Source organism: Equus przewalskii, chromosome 14 (assembly GCF_037783145.1).
Source record: "Equus przewalskii isolate Varuska chromosome 14, EquPr2, whole genome shotgun sequence".
Lineage (NCBI taxonomy): Eukaryota > Metazoa > Chordata > Mammalia > Perissodactyla > Equidae > Equus > Equus przewalskii.
The window spans coordinates 37958271-37983359 of NC_091844.1; the positions used below are offsets into that span (position 1 = coordinate 37958271).

At 36.8% G+C, this 25089-nt stretch overlaps 1 protein-coding gene across 45 annotated transcripts in view; it reads right to left on the reverse strand.

Annotated features, from left to right (window-relative positions):
- Positions 1–2053: 2053 nt before the first annotated feature.
- The window catches only part of EHBP1 (EH domain binding protein 1), a 479572-nt gene continuing 456536 nt past the window's right edge, over positions 2054–25089 (reverse strand). For 44 of the 45 annotated variants that reach the window (XM_070572563.1, XM_070572581.1, XM_070572545.1 and 41 more), the window contains 4 exons: positions 11064–11163; positions 9853–9926; positions 3364–3478; positions 2054–3146 (listed from right to left, as the gene is read on the reverse strand). In XM_070572563.1, coding sequence (XP_070428664.1) covers positions 3056–3146; positions 3364–3478; positions 9853–9926; positions 11064–11163 — 380 coding nt within the window. In that variant the 3' untranslated portion in view covers positions 2054–3055. Of the gene's footprint in view, positions 3147–3363; positions 3479–9852; positions 9927–11059; positions 11164–25089 lie in introns of those variants that run through there. The other variant, XM_070572585.1, reaches the window with a different exon arrangement.

The window sequence follows — 25089 nt, forward strand, 5'->3', positions numbered from 1 at the left end:
GGTGCAGCGCCGGGCCGAGGTCCGGCGCGGCGCGGTGGGACGGCCGTGCGCGCTGGAATGTGCTCAGGCGGTCCCCAGGGCCCGCCACGCGGGAGTCCGGCGCTCTCGGTTCCAGATGCTGCCACGGTCTCGGGGAAGTTGGGAGGTATCAAGTAGCACGATTTTTTTTTTTTTTCCCTAATGAGAGTATTTATCTAATCCCAAATTGCAGGCGAATTTTCTTAATGCTCAACCCATAAAACCCCGGGATTAAGAGAAGAAAGAGAGCGAGGACAGGGGAGAGGGTGGAGAGTAGACAGCGAGGGACTGAGATGAAAGTTTCTTGTACGCCGCGTAGAGGACTGAGGCGGCCGTCGCTAGGCAAACGTCCAGGTGGGAGACGCTGGGCCAGAAGCCGCGACCGTTCCAGTAGTGGCCCCAGCGCCGTGAGGGGAAGAGGGGGCATCGCGGGAAAGGGCATGTCGACCCACCTCGAGGTCCCTGGGCCGGGGAGGGGGCGTGGGAGCTGGGCCTCAGGACCCGGATCCAGCATCCAGGTGACCTCGAGGCCGGGTCAGACTCTGGAAGACACTTGGGACAGGGGAGGGGTTTGGCTCCGCGGCCGTGGGATCCTAGCCAGGGGCGGAAGTTCTGCACCGGCCCGCAGGCTGTGCCCAAACCAGCCGGATGCCAACGCTCCTCCTCCTCCTTCTCGGCGACCCCCGGCCCACAGCTTCTCTTCCCAGAGCGCGGGCTTTCGGGTTCCCGGCCTCTCGGCATGCTGGGCTCGCGCCTGCGCTCCGGAGGCAGCCTTTGGGCACGGCGCGACGAAATCGGGACGCGGCGCCCTCGCCGCGAGCCTGACCCGGCTAGTCCCGGGGGTCCGCGCCGCGCCGCCGCTGCGGGGCGTGCGGGCGCCACGGAGTAGCTCCCATGGAAACCCCGCGAGGCTCGGGCCTGGGGCAGACGGGGCAGGGAGAGGGTAGCAAGTCTGTGCCTAGGGAAGGCTTGTCACTTGGCAGGTCGGGAGCGGCTGGGGCAGCCGCCTCTCTGCGAGGCTTCTCAGGAGGGAAGGTTCCCCGAATCCAGCGTAAAGGGGTGGGGGGCGCTGGCCACCCAAGCCCCAGGCTGCTTCGGGCTGGCGATTTCCGCCTGCGGGCTTCCCTGGCGGTAGAGCAGGGTTCTGAGAGCTTCCCCCAGAGAACGAGGAAAGAGGGCAAATACCCGATTTCATTTCGTTCCGATAACTTTTCAATAACTTCTTAAAATCCTTGTCATGAAGAAATTCTGCCGTACCAAGTTTTCATTATCCTTTTCAAAGAATGGCAATTGAAGGCGGCTACAGATTTTCCGAGCGGAATTTGTGTGTGCATAACTATTTCTATGTATACGTACATAGATGTATGTGTGTATATTTATGTATGTGTGATCTAGGCTAAAGTTTAAATGCTGGTGGACTGTCCTCTCTGTCTCCAGACTTGTTGAACGAGCTTTCTTTGTTTGGGACACCTCTGCAGAGGAGTGATGGAAACTACCATAAAATCGCCAGTTTTTTCTGTAGCCTAGAACTTCTTTGCTAAGTTCCCTTCCCCTCATCTCATACACACATATCTGCACACACACTTAACCCCCTCCCCCAACAATAACCCTCTTCCTTTCACTTCCTTTCACTTCAGCACCTACAGACTTGCCAGTTCTCAGAAGTCATAGTTCTTCCTCATGAGTGCAAAATTATAACTGAAAATATTAACGTGGAAAATTCATCAAGATATTAGCATTTTTTCAGTGCTGTGGAATCACAAATTTCCTCAAATCTTTAACACCAGAGATGACCCTTAACCAAAGATGATAGTTTACAATGCTTAAGATAATATGACTAACTGCTTTTCAATTCACATTCGTGTGTCAGCAGGGCCCCTCTGGGATGATGTAAACTTACTCAGCTCCAAATACAGCCAGGATCCTGTCCTGCAATCAAAAGGACCCCTTTTTTCCCACAAGAAAAGTCTTATGGATACACAGACTTCTCCTTAAACCAGTGTCAAGTTTTCATTGCAAGGAAGTAGCAGCAGTGTTTAAGGTAAGAAAGTTTCTGCTTTTATTGAAAATTTATATATGACTCAGTATTGTAATAAATAAACAGATAACCATTTTCACAAAAAATGACAGTGCGATGCTAGAGAAGAAAATATTAATTGGGGGATTTACTCATAGTGGCAAGACAGACTTTTATCAATACAGAATAAATATTAACAGCATTCTTGAGCCAATGTTGAGACCCAACAAAATTGTAGGAACCAAGCTAGATGTAATAAATAATTATCCAGAGAAAAAGATGGCGCATTCTCAGATGATAAGCCCGTCTTTGTAAACTGATGCATGTCAATTAGTCCCATCCTCACAGCTCACCTTTAAATCACAGGACTTGTCTCAGGCTAGGTTACAGAGCCATCCTCTGAAGAAAGCAGAGGAGAGGAGCTCTATTATCCTTACAGTGAAACGCAAAACAACTGCAGAAAATCCCACTGGTAAATAGAACACAGTTTAATAAGCAGATTGAATATGATCTAACTATAAAATTTAGGTAACAGAGTCAGTGTTAGATATGGCAGGACTGGAAAAAAATCATTCATGACATTTTTCTTATCCCTCTTTTACCCCCCCCCCCACCATCATTATGCTATTAACAACAACAACAACAACAACAAAAATGTTTTCAAATTTTCCTCCCATCAGAAAAGGAGGGAACATAATGCGGGAAGGGTTTTCTTTTCTTTCTTCTCTGAACAGTTTCTTGAACACTCCCAATACCAATCACTCACAAGGTATCTGTGCAAATCTATTTCACATGATTTCAAGGAAATGATTAACTCACATACACAAAAAATCCTTAAACAAAGCTATTTTGGAGTTCTGTATATTATCTGGAAAGGAGGGAAGAAAAGGGGTGGGGGTAGTAGTAAAGAAGTACAATCCAGCCAAACAAAATGTTAAAGTTTTAAATCAACAACGAGTCTGACTTTTCCTGGTCTGGGGACCCAAGACTAAAATGTTGGGAAAGATTCTGGTCCGGCTGTTATTGAAGAACACATTTCTCTTCTTTCTTGGCCATCTTGCCTTTGTTTTGCTCCAGAGTTCGCTCCAAATGCTCATCTTCTTCTTCGGCCCTGGAAGTCAAACAGGAAACAAAATTATTTTTCTTCGTGGAGGGCAGAGCAGCACTGCCCTCTCGCCCGGCATTTGGAGCCCCAGCGGGGACGGGGATCTCGGGGCCAGCGGGAGGCTGCCCCGGCCCACCCGAGACCTCTGGACTGAACTTTCGGCGAACTTCTCGGCCCCTCAGCAGGCGGCAGAGCCTGGATCCCGACCCCACCGCCCACTCACTGCTTCTCCTGAGCGTCCAGGTCCCTGACTAGCGCGTCGCGCTTGTTCACGAGGGCCACCAGCTCATCCAGCAGGAGTTGCTCGCGTCGCTTCTGGGCCTCGGTCTTCTGCCAGTCTGCAGAGGACGAGAGGCTCGTTACCCAGCCGAAGGGCCTCGGCACACCCGGCCCCTGCCCTCCCTTTCCCGCCTTTCCAGTTTCCTTGTACTTCTCCGCAAACCATATTATAGAGTCCCACTAGCTAGTGTTTTATGGAGAGTTTGGCCGTCGTGGTGAGGATTTCACCCCTCAAACCTTACTTTCTAAATACTTCTCGCAGATCGAGATGGCTACGGCTGGGACGGAACCTGCAGAAGTGACCAGGTGTGAGCCGGCGGCCAGCCGGAGGTGCGCACCTGATTTCAGCCAAAGTGGGGGAGGGAGAGCTGGAGTCCTAGAAGAGGTCGGCCGAGGGCTGGTGGTGGGGGATGTGGGTAAATGAGGAGGCGGGAAGCAGAGATGGGCGATAAAATCATTCTGAAAAGGCTAGAGAATCTGCCTGAGAACCTATCCTCCTCCCCCACCCCCGTGCTCACCCCATACAGCCCATTCTTCGCTAATTTCCTCTTCGCTCTATTTTAGCAGTTGGATGTATCTCACACTGGGCGCCATATGCTTCACAATAACTTTAAAAGTAGTGAATCGGCTAATTAGCATTTTTCTTTGAAGTAAAAAATAAATTTGCTCTGCAATATTACACTGCAGCCCTCGATCGCATCACAGCCAGTTTTCTTTTGGAGAGGTTTGCTGGGTGGTTTCAAATCAAAGCACTTTTGCAAAGGAAAAATTACATACTTCTGTTTGAAACCCAAGTTAAAGGTTGGAAAACTCGATGGGCAGTGCTCTTTCCATGGGTAGGGACAGTTTTTTGAAGGTTTTAGGCCCCAATAATATGTTTCCTATTCTTTGCTGGTCCGATCATTTCCTTAAGATGAGCAGCAGTTTCGTTTAATAAAAACAGGACCAAATCGAACATTTAAAGCACTTTTGAAACCAAAGCCAACTGCTCTCTGGCCAGACTGTAAGGGCTTGTAGCTGTCAATCAATCCCCAGTCTACCCCGCCTCCCTCATTAGGAAGGTAAACAATGAAAAGAAGAAGTAGATGATGAGGCAGATAGCAGAACAAATGAGGACCTAGAGGGAAACAGGACACCAGCTTTAAACACACACACACACACACACACACACACACAAAACCATGGCCACTGACTCATGCGGCCCCCTCCCCCAGCAAATGCACTTTCCAAAAAACAGAGAGGAGTGCAATCCTTTCGGGTTTCTCTCTTCTCTCTCCATTGCCCTGGGCAATCATGTTAAAACTCACATGGCTGGTGCTTATTCAGATAAACCTAACAATGCACACCGCTGGTTACCATGTGAATCTTCACAAAACACACAAGAATGTGCTGGTTCAAATCCCTGCGACCTCCTCCAAAGCAAAATTTATTCAAGACAGCAAACTGCTCAGCAGCTTTATGAAAGCAAATGGTGCTAGAGGGAATTCTATCTTGTATTTACAAATTAAAAATTAGATGCATCATCATGCAATAAAGGTTAGAATAGCAGCAAAAAGCTAGAATGGTTTATTCAATTTTACCACTATTCCTTTCATTATAAACTCAAATACAGACATACATATATATATGAAACATGCCATGTATTAATTATCCACATTGCATACAAAGCATCACACAAATAAATACATGTAGTGGCCACATAATATTCTTGTAAAAAAAGAAGTGAAATATTCTATAGCATGAAGAGGAGTAAAGAAACTATTATTATGGAAAGTTTTTTCCTGAATGTAAGAATTTAAAAATTAACAAAACAGCAACATTGAAGAAAAGCCACATAATTTATCTATCACAATTTTACTCTTTGGATTTAAATGCAACTGAGGTCAGGAATTCTGGACAATTTTCTAATCTGGTTCTTGTTCTTAAACAGTCTCATTCTACACAACAGAAAAATTAATAGACTCTTCAGGTTGGAAAGATCTTAAAGGTCATCTAGTCTAATTTCAGGTAACCGTAGTTCTAGAAATATTAACTCAGAGAAAAACCTGCTAAATTTGTAAAAGATTTGTAACTAAATTTTATAATTATTAAGATTAGCAAGTTCTGATGAATATTAATTTTTCCATTTCCAACCTCAAGAAATTATTCTGATTATAAGCTTTAGTTTATAATTCGTTACTTCCAAAAGATTTTGATAAGAGCTTTACGACTGGGAAATAAATTTTCTCCACCACGCATAAAAATATAATTAAATTGAAAATTATAAAAATTTTTAAAACCAAGAGAAAATAAATTTTAACAACACATAAAATTATAAAAATTTTTAAAGCAACACATAATTTTCCTAATTAAATTATTCCTTCTCTTAAGCGACTTGACATCACTTTTAAGGCTTTAATTGATAACTAGAAATATCAAGATTTCTTTAATTTTTAAAAAATAAGGCTTTAACAATATATATGGATGAGAGAGAAAAGAGAGAAAACTCTTTTTTTAACCCCTGCGGTACTGAATAATTTTTAAAATCTTAACTTTTTCCTAGCTCAATAATGACATTTCTCCTAACTGTAACAAAAATACTTTTAAGTTATGAATATTTAGGTAATTTTCATTATTTCTAACTGACATTAGAATTTAAAATGTTCTAGCATAAATTTATAAGATTTTTCATATTAAATGTCATTACTACATTAACATGTATCTACAAAATATTAGTCAATGGTACAGGAAATAGCTATGTGTGGTGAGTAGATTTTACACTAGCAAAACTACTTTTACTTTGTATTTGCTTTCTCATGGGAGTAAATTTAATAAACATACACATGCATATTTGAATGATAATTTGGTAAACAAACTATTTTGATGATTTAAAAAATTTAATAATATCTTAAAGTTGATCACAATTCACATTTGTATGTTCAAGTCTAAATTTAAAAAATTTAAAATCCCCTTTTAAATAGCTTCACCTAGATGTAATGTCATGTTTGAAAAACCTGCACGTAAATTTATGTTACCTGTTATGCATTGTAAGAAAGGATTACTCACCTATAACACCAGTCACAGCTAGCTAGATGCACTGACTTTGGCTTGGACAGACTACAGTGTGAGTTCTGATTAATTTAAAGATTCCATCATACTTTTGCTACAAAAGCCATATCCTCTCGCAACAAATAGGATTAAGTTTTGATGCTGCATTTGAGCCAAAGTGTTGAAATAAAGAGATTCTGTTTATGTCCATCTGCAGTGAGCTGTTTTGTTAATACAAAAAAACTCTTTTTGATATATAGGGCCAATTATTCATTCTCCGATTCAGTTTATTTGCTGAAGTTGATAATTACCTTAGAAAAAAGGCAAAAGAAATACCTATAAACACTCTAACAGAAAGGACCTAAAGTTCTTGTAGTAACCCTTCAACCTTGCCACTATAAATAAGCCTGGCACTTTGATGAAAATTAACACTAGTTTTGTAAAGAGCACATTGGGGGATTGCAGTCAAGTCTTATCTTTAGTTCCAGTCAACTAGCAATCCTGAAAGAGTTTGCATCATCATCAGAGCAGGCCATTTGATAGGATTCTACTGCTGTACCTAATCAATCTATGGAAGACTGTGGCTGTGCTGTGTAACAAAGCTAAAATAGATTTACAAATGGGGTTTTAGGGGATAAGCTCCTCCACAGGATTACATATTGATTTTAAATATAAAAAGCTTATCATATAAACCATAACTACAAAAATAGTGAACCTATGCATAAATCCCTTTAGAAGAGCACCCACTTCAAACTCTAAGCCAAGAATAAATCAAGATGTACAAAATCCTAGAGAAGATCCATTTCTTGTGCAGAAAATGAACACACCACTTTCTAAAAGCCCACCCCAATGTGTGCAGAAATGAATTTATCTTTCCTGAGGGGGCATTAAATAATCTGGAACAAAAAAACTATAGGAAAAGTATCTAAAAGATGTTTGTTAGCTTAAGGGATGCTACAACTTAGCTCAGTAGAGTGAAACTCCTGCTACGAAAAAGCCCTCAGGGAAAGAAAGGTAAAAAACAGGCCAAAGTGATAATGGATTCTCAGAATAATGGATATATTGAATTTTTTTTCTCTCTCAAACCAAGCCGCTAATATTTCTTTCAGTGTGCTATGACTATTAATAGTCTGTGCTTTTCTCCTGGTGAATGGTTTCAGCAGCAGATTTCTTTGAAAAGATTTTAGTTTATTTATTATGAAAACCATCTTATGGCTACCAGGTAGAAGAGATGGGAAAGAAAAGAGGAATGAACTTTAAAACAAAGGAAAGCAAAACAAAACCAATTAATGTTGCCTATTCATGTGTTTTCCTGGGGTGTTTTAACATTCCCAAAGGCTACTGAACTGCACACGTGCCCATTCTAAGGGTTAGCTCAGAGGACACTGTCTTCACAGAACTGAACATCATGATATCCGTGCCTCTCTAGGACAAGCAAGTCCACGTACTGCCCAGGCTGGTGGGAAGGCCTCTCTCTAAGAAAGTGTCTTTATTTGTCATCAACAGGCTGCCTCTTTCCTCAAGTCTCTTTTTTTCCCTCAATCAGAAACAGAAACTAGCTGAGAGACTTAAGGCACCATCACATATGGGATGATAATATTAATTAAAAAATAAAACAGAATAAAATCTCAAAAAACTAGCAATTGTATTAAAGGTGTTTCAAAAGGAAAAACTATTTTTTCACCTCTTCTTCAAAAATATGGTCTTCTGTATGTACAAGAAGAGCAGGCAGATGAAATGTTAGATTATTTAAGACTGCAGGTCCGGTACACACGGATAGGACTGCTGATGACAGTGGGATCTTTTATATGTATCACGGCCCTCCTTTTAAGACAGAATTTGGTATAATACTGGTTTTGGGATAGAAGCAATATCTGCCTTAGAAGTCAACTGTACGGTATCAAGTCGTATTTTAGGGATGATTTAACTTAGTATACATGAGAGAGTGGGTAAAAAAAAATGTTAATACTCTGTATTGAGTGTAATGTATAATGAATCTATAAAGAATAAACTGTATAATGAGTTACATATTATACATACTATATATATACATTTCATATTACACATACATATATATACCATATAAATAGTATTTGCTGTACATACTTTTCAACTGACTATTTAGCTTTCCAATCTCTTTTAAAGACTGTACTGTTACTACAAAAATTATATGAAGAGGAAAAATACCATTTAGTATACTTGTGCATTTTCTTTCAATGGCAAGTTTCATAGAACTTCTTAAATAATTTTGACAAATTTTACAGTCATTATCAATGGCATAATTTGATACATTCGGATAGCCACTTGAAGGAAATTAGCTATCTGAAGCCTTTTAAATAAAGTAAGTCTGATTTCTAAACAAGGATATACAAATATTGTCAGTCACATTTATCAAATGAGATTGTGGATATAAAAGTAATTAAAAAATAAAACTTCTATAAATGTATAAGATACTAGTTAGATAAATAGCATGTATTTTATTTAATAACAATATTAATTAAGATATTTTAAAATGTATGGTTTCATTTGGCTTTCCCTTACAAACTAAAATTTCCAGTTTCTGAACTAATTAGAATTGACCTATTATGGATCAGGTACCTTATCAGGTGAAGAAGGAAATTACCATGGACAGTCAATGGGTTAAGAGGTCAATATAGAATAGGAAAATCAATTTGCATTGATTAGACAAAAAGGTCCATTTTACAGAGCCCAGAGGATTAGCTTTTAAGCAGACATCTTTGAACTATAAGACATTTTCAACTAAGAGGTGTAAGGAGAACAGCATTCTAAAACACCTAAGAATTTTTTAAAATAATCATAAATAGTAAATACTATAGTTAAGCTAGCTGATGTTTACTGATAGTATAAACCATCCTTAGGACTACCATATAATTCATTTAAAAGCTTTATGAAAAGTGTGAAAGTGTTTCATTTATCTCCTCTGCCAATCTTTGCCTGAATATTCACTTAATAGAAGTTGGAATCTTAAGAACTAAAGTAGACTGGACAGGTGACATCAATTAAATATTAAGGTAAAAATTTAGAGTCTGAATGTGAAAAATCAAAATGATAAATGTTTCCAAAACCTCCCTACTGGAAACAACTTTAAATTGCACATAGTAAAATGTAATTAAATCATTTAACTCCCTATATTTTCCATTTTGTGCACATTTAAGCTTACTGACAAAAGTTAAGACACTTTTGTGTTTAATAGCAAGCATAATGATTATCTATCTGGATTAGGGTCCTGAGGTTTTACGTGACTATTTCTGCCTCTAAAGCATTTATTTGTAATTCTTGTTGGGTCCTAGTTGGGCCACACCTAGTGAGACCAGAAGTGTATTACACTCTTTAAACCTCTGACACTGACACCGCACATCCCTCACTCCACCACAGCATTTCTCACCTTCAATGGCCAGCATTGCCCGCAATTCCCGATTCAGCAGTTCATACCGGCGTTCTAAATCATGTTCTTTTTCCCTAGGCAAGTTGCAAAAAGTTCATCAATATGCTAATTACTAAATCATTAAACACTTAAAAGAACCTTTAGGTTACATTGATTTTAGGACTCATAACTGACTTTTCTCTTTAACTTTAAGCTACTCCAAACAAATGATACACAAACCTAAAACCTTCCTCAGCTTGAGTATTTACTAGTGCGATTATTTTTCTCCTTCAATTTTGAATTGCACAGAGGTATATTTTAATCTGTGGATAAGTAGTCTCATTCTTCAATGCACCTTGTATTAAATGCCAGCTATAAGGCTATTTTGTAAAATATTTTTCATAGTTCACAATAAACATTCTTTTGTCTAGAACTCCATGTGAAAAGACTATAAAAAACATGAAAGTACTACCAGTGTAAGTCTAATACAGAGATGATTAAAAATCCAGAATTAGTTCAGTTTTGTGCTTCTTCATAACTCTTTTTATCAAGCTCAGGTATGGCAGAAATGACAAAAAGAGTTTTTCGCTAAAATAAAACATGTAAGCCTGCTCCTTCCCACACTAGGTGGCATAAGATAAGAACATTGCTAGTGAGCAAAAAGGAGCAAGCATTAAGTCCTATACTGAACTAAACGCCAAAGACCAGGAATGCTTACATTTGGTCTAGTCGCCATTTTACTGTAATTCTTGCTATGATAAAAAGGTCACTTCTGTGTAAGCCATTAATCTTTTATCCCAAAATTTAGGGTAACACCATCTGTAGAATACAAAGGTACTTTTGTCCTCATTAAGAGTTATTTTAATTTTTAACAAAATTTGATGTTAAATAAACTTCAATTTTATTTATTTTCCCCCTCTTAATATAATCCTTAATATAATCCCTTAATATAATCCAAACCTCCTTTTTGTGCACAAGTGCTTTATTTCTTAAATGCAAAAATTATTTATATTCCTTGGCTTTCTATATAATACATTTTTAAAAATATTACACTCTATTTTAAAATTCTTACTGTTCAGATGAAAATTGCTTATATACTATTTATTTAAAATATACTGTAATCTCAAGGAAAGAAAAAAAATAAGTCTAATAAATATGAAACCCCAAAGAAGGCAAAAAGCCTAAGATTCATCAACGTCGCAGGAAAAACAGGTATAGTCACGAGTACTTACAGAAGAGACAGCTGGTTCATTCTCCTTATTAAGGCATTTTTCTTATTAACTAACATAAACCATTCCTGCATCATAGCTTCTTCTTCTTCTGTGTTCCTTCCTATAATTCATGAAGAGTTATTTCTTATTATATGACATTTTACAAGCCAAATAATAGTTTATTTAGTACATGTTCTTTTTTTAACATGAAACATATTTTAGCTACACCAACAGTACAAATTAAACTGTTTATAATAACAGAAGATTAAAGTCCAAGACATGAAAAAAATCAATATTTAAAAATTCATAAGCCAATCTTCCAAAGCTCGTATTATTCAGCATATACATTTCAGTTCCCCTGTACATTTCTACAGATCATACCAACACTAAGTACAGTAAAAAGAAAGTGTTCCAACTTTTAAATCCTCCCCAGAGGCTGACTTGTTATTATGTTTCAATGAGGAACTCATGGTGCTGACAGACATATGGTCATGATAAAAAAAAAAACATTATGAGAATTATAAGACTAGCAGGAAGATCAGAGAAGTCCACAGATTTTGTGAAAGCTTCCACTTGTAACAACTTGGGTTCTTTTTTCTTATTTTCCTCCCCTAAAATAAACTAAAGATATGTATGTGCATATACCATTCTGGAACTCATCATCCCTAATAGGGTAACCACTTGCAAATTATTCCAAATATTAATGACTTATAAAAAATACCTGTAGCTATCTGAAAAAACATTATAATGAACACAGTAATGTTCAGTAAATCACAAAACATGAGCAGAGAGGTAATCTAAAATTTTAGATTACAAATTTACTAATTGCACATTTAAAATTCACTTTCCCTAATAGCACTTCCATCATCCATACGACCCCCCTTCAAAAGTCAGTATATAACCGGTATTGTTCATGTAGAAGTAGGCCACAATCATACTCAAGAAAAATATTAATTCCCCATCTTCTTCCTTTCTCTCCCTTCAAATTTTACCTAGTCAAATTTACAATTCTTTGACTTTTTTTTCTGGATTTCATCTATAATTTGTTTATTGATTTGCTAAGCCATTATTTAATACTTCAGTCCAACTTCTGTAAAGATTCATAGGGTTAACTTAAATATCCAACAAAAAATTAAATATCCCAGCTAATTCCTTAAGTTTCATTTTCTTTTTAAGTGAGATATTTTCTTTTAACTTTCAAATACATTAGCAGTCCATTTTAAAAATTCACGCAGTACAGAGGTATAACTGAGTAAAAAGTCAAGCCCTCTTTCACCAATCTCACCCTCCCCAATTCCCCACTCCTCCTCCAGACGTAAGTACTATTAAGTACTATTACAGTTTAGCATATCTCCTTCCAGACCACACAGATAGCTTTGTCTATCACACACACACACGTATGTACCTTATCTATAGACACATACAGTGTTTTTTTTAATATAAGTGAGATCATATTATATATTATCCTGTGATTTGCTTTTGTCATGCTGTTCAAAGATCTAACCTCATTCTTTTTAATACTTGCATAAATTACGGATGTACCATAATTTATTTAACTATTTCTACATTAATAGAAATTTTTGGAAATTTTTAGAATGAAAATAAAATATAAAGAACTGATCTGTGTGCAAAAGATTAAACATGTACTTCAGAATATCCCTGTAAAATAGATATCTGTTGTTCATCATTAGGGAGAACAGTGAGGATGTGCGCCTTCATTAGATGCTGCTGATACTTTACGGTATGAAGCAAACTTAGGACAGATTCTTTTAGTGTATGAACAAAAGTCTTTATTGTTTTACAGTATTTTTAATCTCTCTTTTAGAGTAGCTGGTTTTGTATTCACTTTGGCCCATGTGATGTCTTGACACTGATCATGTGATACAGGCTGCGATAGGCACAAATCCCTGGGTAGCAACAAAAGAAGAAAGAGTAAAAAGAAAAAGCTGAGAAAAAGCTTGCAATTTGGAAAAAGGCCAATTGTACCCTGGTGAAGGCCTTTTTGATCAGTGAAATGACACATGTGTGCAATATTAATAGGCATAGTTTTTATGATATTTTATTTTCTGATTAAAGACTTAATTCTTGTGTTCATAACCTAAGTGGCTTCTAAAAATATAGACATATTAAAACTTTGTTTTGAGTTTAACTTAACCTATAATTGAGGCTTTCAGGCAATACTAGTAGCAACTAGCCTACTCTTAAATTAGCATCATTTTCTTCAATGGAAGACTGCTTGCATGAGAATAACAATATTGATGTGGTACTGTGTTATTTTCAGTTTAACTCATGCCTGTGATTTCCAGGTAAGAATAAAAGATCCTCCTCCCCTAATTGTTAGGAAATGTCTAATACTACAAGAGTCTCATGTTTCAAAAGGAAATAAGCCTAACGATAAGAAATATTTAAAAACACACTACATACTGCTACATAGATTATATAAATTAACTGAAAAAACATATTTGAGGTTAAATCAATTCTGTAACACTAACTCCTTATTCTGAGATAGTACACGGTGATGGAAATCTATACTTAGCTTAGTAATAAAAAAATTAAATTTTCTTCTAATACATCATTACACTATTGTTTTTAGGGATTTAAAATTTTTTAAATTTAAAAAGCTTTTAAAAGCCAGTAAGTTGAACCATTACAAATTAATCCTGACTTTAATAACTGGTTAAAGACCCCTTTAGCTTTATAAGTAACAAAAAATATTAAAGCCTGTGATCACAGTGAGCTTTTCTCATTTCTCCTTTAACCATTTGTTATTTAATCCAATACTAGTAATCCAATTTGTCCATCAGACTTTTAAAGGGCAGAATGCAACTTCCTCAGCTTAGACACTTTTCAAAGTACAATATATTTTTCAAATGAATGCTGGATGTTTCATTTTTCCCAACTGTTCCTAGCTCTAATGCATGAGGAAAAAAAGAACAAGATGAACATTGTTCATACTGATTAAGTAAGAGCTCATTAAAGAGCTGTCAGTGCGGTACTTTGAATATGCATGAAGCATATAATCAGATCTAGTACCGTCACTAGAGGAGAATACGGTAAGTACAAAGGATTGATTTAATTACTTAGAGTGGGCTGTGGTGGTAAAGCAGTCTTGTTAGTGCAAAAAGAAAAAGAGGTTGTATTCTGGCACTGTAAGAAAAAAGGCAGTTTTAGCTTCTGCCACAATACATAATCTCAGAATAAAGCACTTTACATTGTAGCTTAAAATGAAGACTGTCATTATTTTATAAAATCACCATAAATCATTTTCTGTTGTTTAACCTCACCTGGTTAATTATCTCTTTCAAAAATTATCTTTTATTTGTAACTACAACTACATTTTTATCACCTTAGAGTCAATAATGATACTTTGTTAAATCTTAAATTTTTTTCAGTTTTATGAACTGAAAAATTCAAGACATCTACTATTGAAAGACCATTTTAAAATTTAAAAAAATGACAAAATACTAGTTAAGTATACAGTTACCAAAATGTAAAAGCATAACTGGGTTATTAAACTATATTTTAAAACAATGTTAAACTATATTTTAAAACAATATAAATATACTACCAATAAAAAACATCACTTTAACATTTTAAAGTATTGACTAATTAATACAATCTCTGGTAATATTGTTTTCTACTTTGTTTCCTTAAAGACTTCTGTTTTTCATTTTGCCTTCAAGAGTGTAATGTCTTTTCTGACACCACAATCTCTTAATGTCAGTTTTTTCTTTTAATCAATTATTGTAGCCAGAGTATGATTTGTAAAAATTATTAAATAATCCACAATAATGATAATGGCAGGGAAAGTAAGTACGTAAATATGACTTCATGTCATTCTCTCTGTCACAGTTCACAAAACCTACTTAATAGAAAGCAGCATACTAACACAGCACTCCACGTAGTATAAATACTTCACACTAGTCGACTATACAGCAACCACCTTATACTGCATCTCTTCCAAAAAGAAAAAGTGACTTAAAGTTAATATTTAATTTCACTCAAGAATTCATTCATTCATCCATCCAGGAATTTGTATGTAGTTTTCATTTATTTTTTCAGAAGCAGTGTTTTCAATGTAAATTTTAAAATAAATAAAAGTGATGTCAAAAACTTAAAATTATGAAGCACATTTTTAAAAACTGTCTACCAATTAATCTTTCCTAATTAATCTTTCACCACAAACTTATTATCTATTTAGAAAGACATGAGTTTTAGACAGTGAATTATTATATAAATGCAAAATGAGAAACAACACAATTTTAGCTGAACAGAAGATGAATTCAATGGAAAAGAATGAAAACACAAAGATGTAGGCAATTGTCATATATATAAACAAATTCAAGATTTTCCACCATGAAAACATTAAAGAATGCTGAAATCTTGCCATAGCCCCATAGTGGAGATAGCTGACTAGTGACCACATATGGCCCTTAAAGGACACAACACAGCAAAGCCAAGCCAAACATAAAAACAAAAAAGTTGCCATTACAAACTGTCCCGATGGTACGATTATAGGAATATGATGACCTTTGAAAGACATAATATATTACAATAGAGACACACATGTCCAGCTAATTGGTACTGGAGAAACATATTCTAATAATGAAGTAAAATCTGGTAGATTTACTAAATGGATGAGAAAGATGAATTTAGTGCAGTTATGTAGGGTCACGGACACATGAACTTCAAAGCCGACATTACTGCAGAACTCCAGTGCCCCAGTTTCAGAAAATATTTTAAACTTAGGAAATTAGAGCTTTATTATAAAAACAAATTTCACTATATAAGCAAATAGCTGATATATGTTTCTATTCCAAGAATATCCTAAAACAGCAATCAACATAAATGAAGAATCTCATCATCTTTACTAATGTTTTCAGCAGCAATTGTCTTAAAACTATTTGCTCAGCATGATATATTTGTTATAGTATTAAGAATATACACTTGGGGAAAATCCTGTCTCCTTTTGTTGAAGTAAAATAAAAACTAACGCACTCTCTCAAAATAAACACACCTTTTATTTACCCATTTGGTAAAAAAGACTGTGGGGAGAGATTCAGGGCAACATTTCTCTAGAGACAACTTTTCACAGACTTCTATGCATGTATTTCTTACAGGAGGAAGTATAGACAACTTCACCAAAGTTCCTTCTTCATAAACTTATGGGTACAAAGAAGCTATTTCTAAAGGTTGGAAATTAACAGCAGTCCTCTTGTACCAAGTTTTATGCCAAAGGTTATGCCAGATTTCTCAAAAGGTAAACCAAACACAAACTTAAAATAGCAAAAAAATAAAAATAAATACTAAACCACAGAAGTAGTTGTCATAGGAAAAATTATAACTAATAAAATTCTTTATATTAACTTACAGTTTAGTATTTTTAAAAAATTACATATGGGATGGGGTTACACCTATAACTTTTCAATGCTAAGAGCCGTTAAAGGTATTACATATGACCTACATTTCAGGTAATGCAGGACTATCTTGACTATCTACAAATAGGCACTTGGCTAAAATTAAAACACTCAGAACAGAACGCTGAAGTTGTATTTATTTTTTAAGGTACATTTAACATATTTTAAAAAATGGAATAAAACATATTGAGTCACTTTTATAGGCATCATTCAACCAAATAGATTGCTGTCTACTTAGAGAATCAATTAGGCATCCTCCAATAAGGGAAAACTTGAATTGTGAGCCACACTTACAGATGGAGAGGTTCTCCTGCCAGTTCTCCCCTCTCTTGAAGCTCCTTTTGTTTGGACTGCACCTGGCAGACTCCTCTCTACCCCCTCCCTGTCCTAGAGCCTTCTCACAGTCATGTCATGAAAATGACTTAAAGAGTGGCTCTATGAGGCTGGCCCCGTGGCCGAGTGGTTAAGTTCGCGCGCTCCGCTGCAGGCGGCCCAGTGTTTCGTTAGTTCGAATCCTGGGCGCGGACATGGCACTGCTCATCAAACCACGCTGAGGCAGCGTCCCACATGCCACAACTAGAAGGACCCACAACGAAGAATACACAACTATGTACCGGAGGGCTTTGGGGAGAAAAAGGAAAAAATAAAATCTTTAAAAAAAAAAAAAAAAAAAAAGAGTGGCTCTAGAAGTGACAGAGACGTTAACGTTAAAAAGATGAACATTAAGAGTTGAATAAAATTATTTCTCGAAAAGTGGGAGTGGAGAGAAGCAATATTTCTAGATTAATGTATTTTAAGATAGGTAATTTTAAATATGTATGTATATGTAGCTAAATTAAATTAAATATTACAAGAGATATTTCTAAACTTTTATATATTGAAGTAGGTCAAAATTTCTGGAGGGGATCTTCTCATTGGGAGAATAGGGGTACATCTTTTTTTTAGCTCATTTGTGCACACAGTTTTTATAGGGTAGTCTGGGAACCCAATCCATAATTTAAGTATTTTATGGAAAGGCATCTGACTTATAAATGAACTTTAGAATAAAGACCTCTTTTAAATTAAGGACTACCTTTATGAATGTTTACGTACAATAATTCTGAGAAACTCCTGTGGATAAGACTATAAATTCTGATAGGGACAAGCATAATGAAAATTTCTACACTGTCTATAGTTTCTGTGGCTGATTAGAGCTGTTGTTTTGAATATGATGCAAATGAGATGAACATTGAATCTGCATCCAAAATGGCTTTTCTCCAGTTTGGTTAAAAAAAAAAAGTAACGGAGCCTCTTGATCTTAGACTAATTAAGCTCTCTAAACCTCAGTTTCTCCATTTCCATAAGGATAGTCATATTACTTACGTGGTTGGTAGAGGAATTAAATGAGAAAATTCATGTAAAGTCCTTAGCACAGTACCCAAGACTAAAAATGCTAGCTCTGATGATGATAATGAAGAGGGTGATGGTGGCACATGCTGAGCCAGGAGCTGGAAATACAAAGATGAGGTCCCTGTCCTCAAAAGGGCTCCTAGTCTAATGTGGAGACAGATACATAATCAGGAATAGCTGGATCAAGGGTAAATTTCTGAACAACTCCATAGACACAAATTATATTTTAAATCTTTGTTAGTCATAACAAAGTCTATCGTTAATATAGTTAGTACACCATTGGTCATAAGCAGGATAGGTGAAAAGTGTGGATGAATCAGTACAAACTCATCTCTGGAGCTGGAAAAATAAAGTGAACGCCCTACTGGGTCATCAGTGTCACTGATACGTACAAAAGACAGCCATAGGTACAGTGACAAAACAATGTGGCTGTGCTCCAGGTAGTGACAGTCTGGTTACTTGCAGTGGGTTTTAGAGATTCAAGAACAAAGAAGATCATGGAATACTGCTTATTATCAAAAAATAAAAACGGTAAATTTTAAGACCAAAAATTACGGACTAATAGAAGACACCTAAAAGTTTATTAGTTATTGAAATAAAGTAAAAAAGAAAATGACTATTTGAAGTACAAATTGATGTAATTTTAAGAAAAGAAAGCCTACAAGAAGAAAAACCAAATATTTATAAAACAAAAAGCTTCACTGAGAAAGTAAGTTTTCATCATTTTTACAGAGATTTTTATATTAAAAGCAGGGCATCTTTAAAATTAGCTTATGAAATTGGCAATGTAGATGAAATGGCTGATTTACTAAATGCCAGGTGAGAATGAGATTAGATTCTGTTCATAGTGTGGAAAATTAAATATATATAATTTTTCAAATTATATATAGAAGAACAAACAAGGTAGATATGCTCCAAATAGGATTCTTTCTATTAAAGGGTTTCCCCAAAGATGTATTATACAGTCACCCAGCTACTCTTTTAGGTAAGCCTCTCCTGTGTTGCTTAAAGCCTTTAAATGTCCTTAAAAAATCATACCCAGGGTGTCCCCAGAGCCTCCAGTTTCCAATAAGGAATGAGTTCAACCCCAAACCCTCAATGCACTACCAGCACAGTAATGTCCTCTTCCATTTTATACCTTCTTTGATCATGCCTGGGTTCAGATAAGCAGGTTACACTGGGCTATATCCTTCCTTATGTACCTTCTTAAATATCTTTATTCAATGAGGGAGAGCTAAAGAGAATTATGTCTACTTCCTTCTAGCCTGTGACCACATTCATTCTCAAAATACAGAAACCTAATGAAAGCAAGACACTGCAGAACATCTCCAGCAGCCTTCTAACTGGCACAGGGCTTCGACAATTACATTACACTTTGAATCAAACGCAATGAATGCTGTTTTTCAAGACTAGGCCAGGTGACTAGTAGGAGTTTCAGCACTATACTACCTCATCCGAAGCCCCTCATCCTTCTCAGTGGAGCTATTCTCTTCACCAGGGTACCCAAGAGACATTCTTGATGGACTTGGATCCACAGTGCTGTTTCCTGAATCCTTGGGAACAACAGTGTCTCAAAGAGGCTACTCCATGTCATCTCCCTCATCAGATCACTGACAACTAATAACTTTCTCATAGGCTGAGAATAATAATGATAATGATGATGTGATAATATCATCAAACATTTAATGAGGTTATATAACTTACCTAAAGTAACAGAGCTAGTTAGTGGTGGAACTAGGTCTCAAATCCAGTTTGTTTTGTGAACCACCACTCTTAGCCACCCTATTTGACACTCATAGGTAACCAGTCTTACCAGAACAGACCCTTTATTTAGAATTCAGGCCAACCTTGACAAAGCTTTCAGAGTGGCTCTGATAAGCAAAACAGAAAAAAACAAAAACAAAAACAAAAAGCAAACCTTCAAACTTCTGATAAACCAACATAAAACCCATTCTGTTCACTTAGTTCATCCACTAGTGGAGGGCATTTTGTTTACTCTCCCCATGTAGGCCACCAGGACTTAACAATGATCTCAGAGCAGTACGTCAAGGGACGTCAAGGGGAAAGTCTTTCTTCCTATGCAGACATGTCTATATGATCCTTGAATTATAGGTTGGTATATAATGTCTTCCAGAAACAGGGGATTCCAGGGATAGCCCTGTTTACTTCTTGGGCAACTACAAGCTACTCTGATTCCATTTAAGCATTTGAGGCATCCTCCAATGAAAGTGGCCAAACAAGAATACTCTGCCTAGCCCTGGATTATCAGGGTGCATTCAAGTTCCAGCTCTGCTCTTTAAGAGCTATGGGAACTTGGGTAAGTTACTTAATCTCCCTATGCCTCAGTTTCCTCATTTGTAAAATGGAGATAATAGTACTACTTAATAGAGTTTTGTGAAGATTAAGTGAGTTAATATATGTACAGCACTTAGAATAGTGCCTGGCCTATAATAAATGCTATATAAGTAATATAATGGTGGTTTCTATTGTTATATTCTCTCTCTTTCTCTCTCTCTCTCCACACACACACCTACATACATATACAATACATACATACACACACACATACAGAGTAAGGAGGTACATTCTTTATTCAAGCTTCAGGATCCCCCACCGACTGTCTGATTCCCAGCGTTATTGATAGAGCAAGGCATGGTGATTCCTCCTTGGCAGAATCCCTCAGTTTTTCTGACTGCCTATGCAAGCAACAGAAAAGCCTACCCACAGATGTAAACATGTTGAGCAACTGGGTGCAAGTCTTAAGATGTTAGCTCCATTGAGCAAGACATTTCTAATGTCTTTACATATCTGTTTTACTGGACCAATCAACCAAAATGCATTCCACCATCATTTCAACTTTTTCATCCCCCCAAGTATATGGGAAGCCCATCAGCTACCCATTTCCCATTTTTCTTTTTTAAAAGGAGCTACTCAAATGCAAACCCTCCATGAGACATTCCTCTTCCCAAAGTTATACTTGTTCTATTGAGTCTATTCCAAAGCTTCTCTTGCTAGTAGCAGTTCCTTCAAAAATTCAGAGAAAATAAAAACCTAATTAATGACTCCCAGAATCTCTAGAATTCCCAAAGATAAAGTTACTTTCAGATTTCTCCTCAACTTAATCCCTAGGATATGTTCAATTCCCCCTTTTATGATGATATAAATTTTCAGATACCCCTTACACTGAAGAACATCATGCTACCCCAATAGTTCCTCTCAGATTCTGGCATAAGTCTTATGGGCAAATCTCCAGCAGTTAGTTACATGTCCTTCTGTTGTGTTGTATGTCTTCTCTCTTCTCTCCAAAACTACGAGCTCACTTAAAAAGGGTCAGAGCAATCACACCTAAAAACATTTAACCTACATTCCCACCTAAAGTCACGGCCAACTGCAAGTCTGTTTAGTGCTCATAATGTTCCTGCTAATATCATATATTCCAGAATTTAGTGAAATAGCTCCCTAGTCTATGGTAACACTTTTGCAATGCTCAGTATAATTTTATTTAACCTTCTACTTATACACAAAATAAGCACTTAGTCAAAACAACTGGTATTAAAAAAGTTTCAAATTTTGGCTCCCTCTAATGTTATCCTCATGAGAAATTGAAATATTTATGACTACTTTAATAATTTATTTCTGTGGAAAGTTATTTATACCCAAAATATAAAACTATTTCTCTATTCTGAAAGCACCAAAACTCATAATAAACTTATTTTTTAAATTAAAAACATCATATAAGCTTAACTATCTTCCTTGACTTACATTTTTAACTTTCCTTACAGAGCTAGATCCTTCAACAGCACAACAGATACAGCTATGAAATTCTATCACATTCCAGCTCAGAAGTGTCTAGTGATGGATAACATGCTAGTGGGGAAGAAAATGTTGGTGCTTTACACAATTCCTAGCTTTGGCCACCAAGTGGTGCTAGTAATTCAGAGTGAACTGGCACTGGGGGAGTGGGGTTGGGTGGCTTTGGAGTGGGTAAAGTATATAACCAGTCAGTAAATGCAGAGGACACTCACAAAGTCAGATAGTCATAACTCTGTGTACTGTGAATTTACATATCATCTCCCACTCGATGTCATAAGAACAGAGAAGAAAACTAATTCATATACTCTTATTTTAATGGTAAAGTTCACTACACTCCTTCAAGAAAATAACAGTTTAATACACATATTTAAACCAAACTTTATCCTTTCAGGCTATGCAACTGTAAAAATAATCACACAATGTTGATTAATCTTCCTTTCTCTACAACATTCATTCAAATCTCGTCCATTAAAACAAAAACAGAAAACCTTTACAGAAAAAACTATTCAGTGATAAACATTAAAATTTAATCACTAATATTAAGCATTTAAAAATATCTAATTTAATTTAAAAAAATAGATAGCAGCTCAATGGTTTTTCCTTAACTTATACTGTAAACTTTTCCTAAGGAAATAGCTCCTCTCAGTGGATGAATGCCTTTCACATTCCAGCTTAGAAGTGACATGTGGGAACAGGGAACAGATGCAATGACTATGTATGTTTAATTTTCTTATGCAATACACCTATAGGCTTATGAAAAATGTTCAAAACATAACTAGTAGCTAAAAGAAAGACATAATAATTTATAATCCACTAGAAGAAGAACTGACAATGTCTCTACAATAGAATGAACAATAATTTGAAAGCAGAACTTTGTAAGCCTGTACAACAATAAAAGGAAGGTTCATGGCTATTGAACTGGACAGTTCTATCCCACAGATGAAGGGACCTAGTAAGGATTAGGATATATCCAGTTGTCTCTGTACATTAACATCTGTATTTTTTAAGAAAAATATCTCCATTTGGGAAAACTGGGAGAAAGGTGTTGGAGCAGAGCTCGCATCCTTCCATAAAATACCTTGATTTTGATTCTGGACTGAAGAGGCAATTAACACATGCTTAGCCATCTCTGATGTCATTCTTTGTCAAATCAAATTGCAAAATCTTGGTTAAGCTTCTTACAATAGTCTCAGGATGAAACAGAAGAGAAGAAAATGTATTTGCAAAGTTAGTTCCTACATGGATGTCCTAAAATAAATTTCTCAGAATACAATGCTTACTTGTTTATTTCTTTATGTGCCCCACAAAACTCATAATTAGTAAATCAATTCAATGAAACTCATAAAAGATTGAGGGATTAGCAAAATTCCTAAGGCTTTCTCCTAGTTATATATTTAGTTATGAAAATGTTCAAACAAACATTTATCAGTTTTTGTAGATAAGCCAAGGGTTAAAAAAAAAAAAAACCCCAACACTCAATAACTTTACAGTCTTATGCCAAAATGCCAAACCAGTTCTTTAGGCATTTCTTGGAAAAGCATGTTGTGTGTGCGTGTTGATGTGTGTTGGGCAGGAGAAGACTTACGATAAAATGGAGGATGAGTATATTACTTAGAAGCTAAAGAAAGAGAGGTGTCAAGATGGTGGTGTAGGTAGACTCTGAACTCACCTCTTCCCACCGACACAACAAATTTACGACTATTCTGGGAACAGTTACCCCCGAGAGAGAACTGAAAATTGGATAAAAAGAACCCCTGCAACAAGGGACAGTCCTGACTTAGGTGCAAGAGGCAGAAATTCCTTTCTGGAGAGAAAAAAAAGCCCCCTTTGTAAGCTGTGGTGCTTCATGGCCAGCTGGGAGCAATCCTAAGGTATGCAGCCTTCCCTGGAGGAGTGGGGGACCTGAGCGGGAGAGCACTACCACTATAAGCATCCTTTGGACTCAGCACAACAGAGACAAGTGTCATAATATCTGGCTTTGCTGGCTATTAACTACAATGGGGAATACCCCCAGAAAAGCTACTGGACATAAGGGGAAAAAAGCCAGCTCTTGAAGGGCCCCCCCACACAAATCTACCTGTTTCAGAAAGCAACCTAAAGTCAACCTAAAAAAGCCAGAAAGAAAGGTGCACAGTTTTTTGGTGAAAAGAGATTCATCTGATAGGCTCTGAGGGCATCTCGGTGAGAGGTGAGGCCCCTGTAGGGACTGAGACATTGGCAGGAGCCATTACTGTGACCTAGAATAGGTGTGCCAACACAGACCCTGGCAGAACAGAATCAAGAGCCCAGAAATAAACCCACACATCCATGGACAGCTAACTTTCAACAAGGGAGCCAAGAACACACAATGGAGAAAGGAAAGTCTCTTCAATAAATGGTGTTGGGAAAACTGGACAGCCACGTGCAAAAGATGAAAGTAGATCATTATCTTACACCATACACAAAAATTAACTCAAAATGGATTAAATACTTGAATGTAAGACCAGTACCATGAAGCTTCTGGAAGAAAACATAGGCAGTATGCTCTTCGACATCAGTCTTAGCAGCATATTTTCAAGTACCATGTCTGGCCAGGTAACGAAAACAATGGAAAAAATAAACAAATGGAACTACATCAAACTAAAAAGCTTCTGCACAGCAAAGGAAACCATCAACAAAACAAAAAAACAACCTAACAATTTGGAGAAGATATTTGCAAACCATATATCTGATAAGGGGTTAATATCCAAAATATATAAAGAACTCATACATCTCAACAACAAAAAAACTAACAACCCAATTTAAAAATGGGCAAAAGATCTGAACAGACATTTCTCCAAAGAAAATATACAGATGGCCAATAGGCACATGAAAGGATGTTCAACATCATTAGCTATCAGGGAAATGCAAATCAAAAAACTACAATGAGGTATCATCTCACTCTGGTCAGAATGGCTACAATTAACAAGACAGGAAACAACAAGTGTTGGAGAGGATGTGGAGAGAAGGGAACCCTCGTACACTGCTGGTGGGAGTGCATACTGGTGCAGCCACTAGGGAAAACAGTATGGAGATTCCTCAAAAAATTAAGAATAGAACTATCATATGATCCAGCTATTCCATTGCTGGGTATTTATCCAAAGAACTTGAAAACACGAATGCGTAAAGATACATGCACCCCTATGTTCAGTGCAGCATTACTCACAATAGCCAAGACTTGGAAGCAACCTAGATGCCCATCAAGGGGTGAACGGATAAAGAAGATGTGGTATATACACATAATGGAATAGTACTCAGCCATAAGAAACAATGAAATCCAGCCATTTATGACAACATGGATGGACCTTGAGGGTATTATGCTAAACGAAATAAGTCAGAGGGAGAAAGTCAAATACTGCATGATATCACTTATAAGTAGAAGATAAAAACAACGACAAACAATCACATAG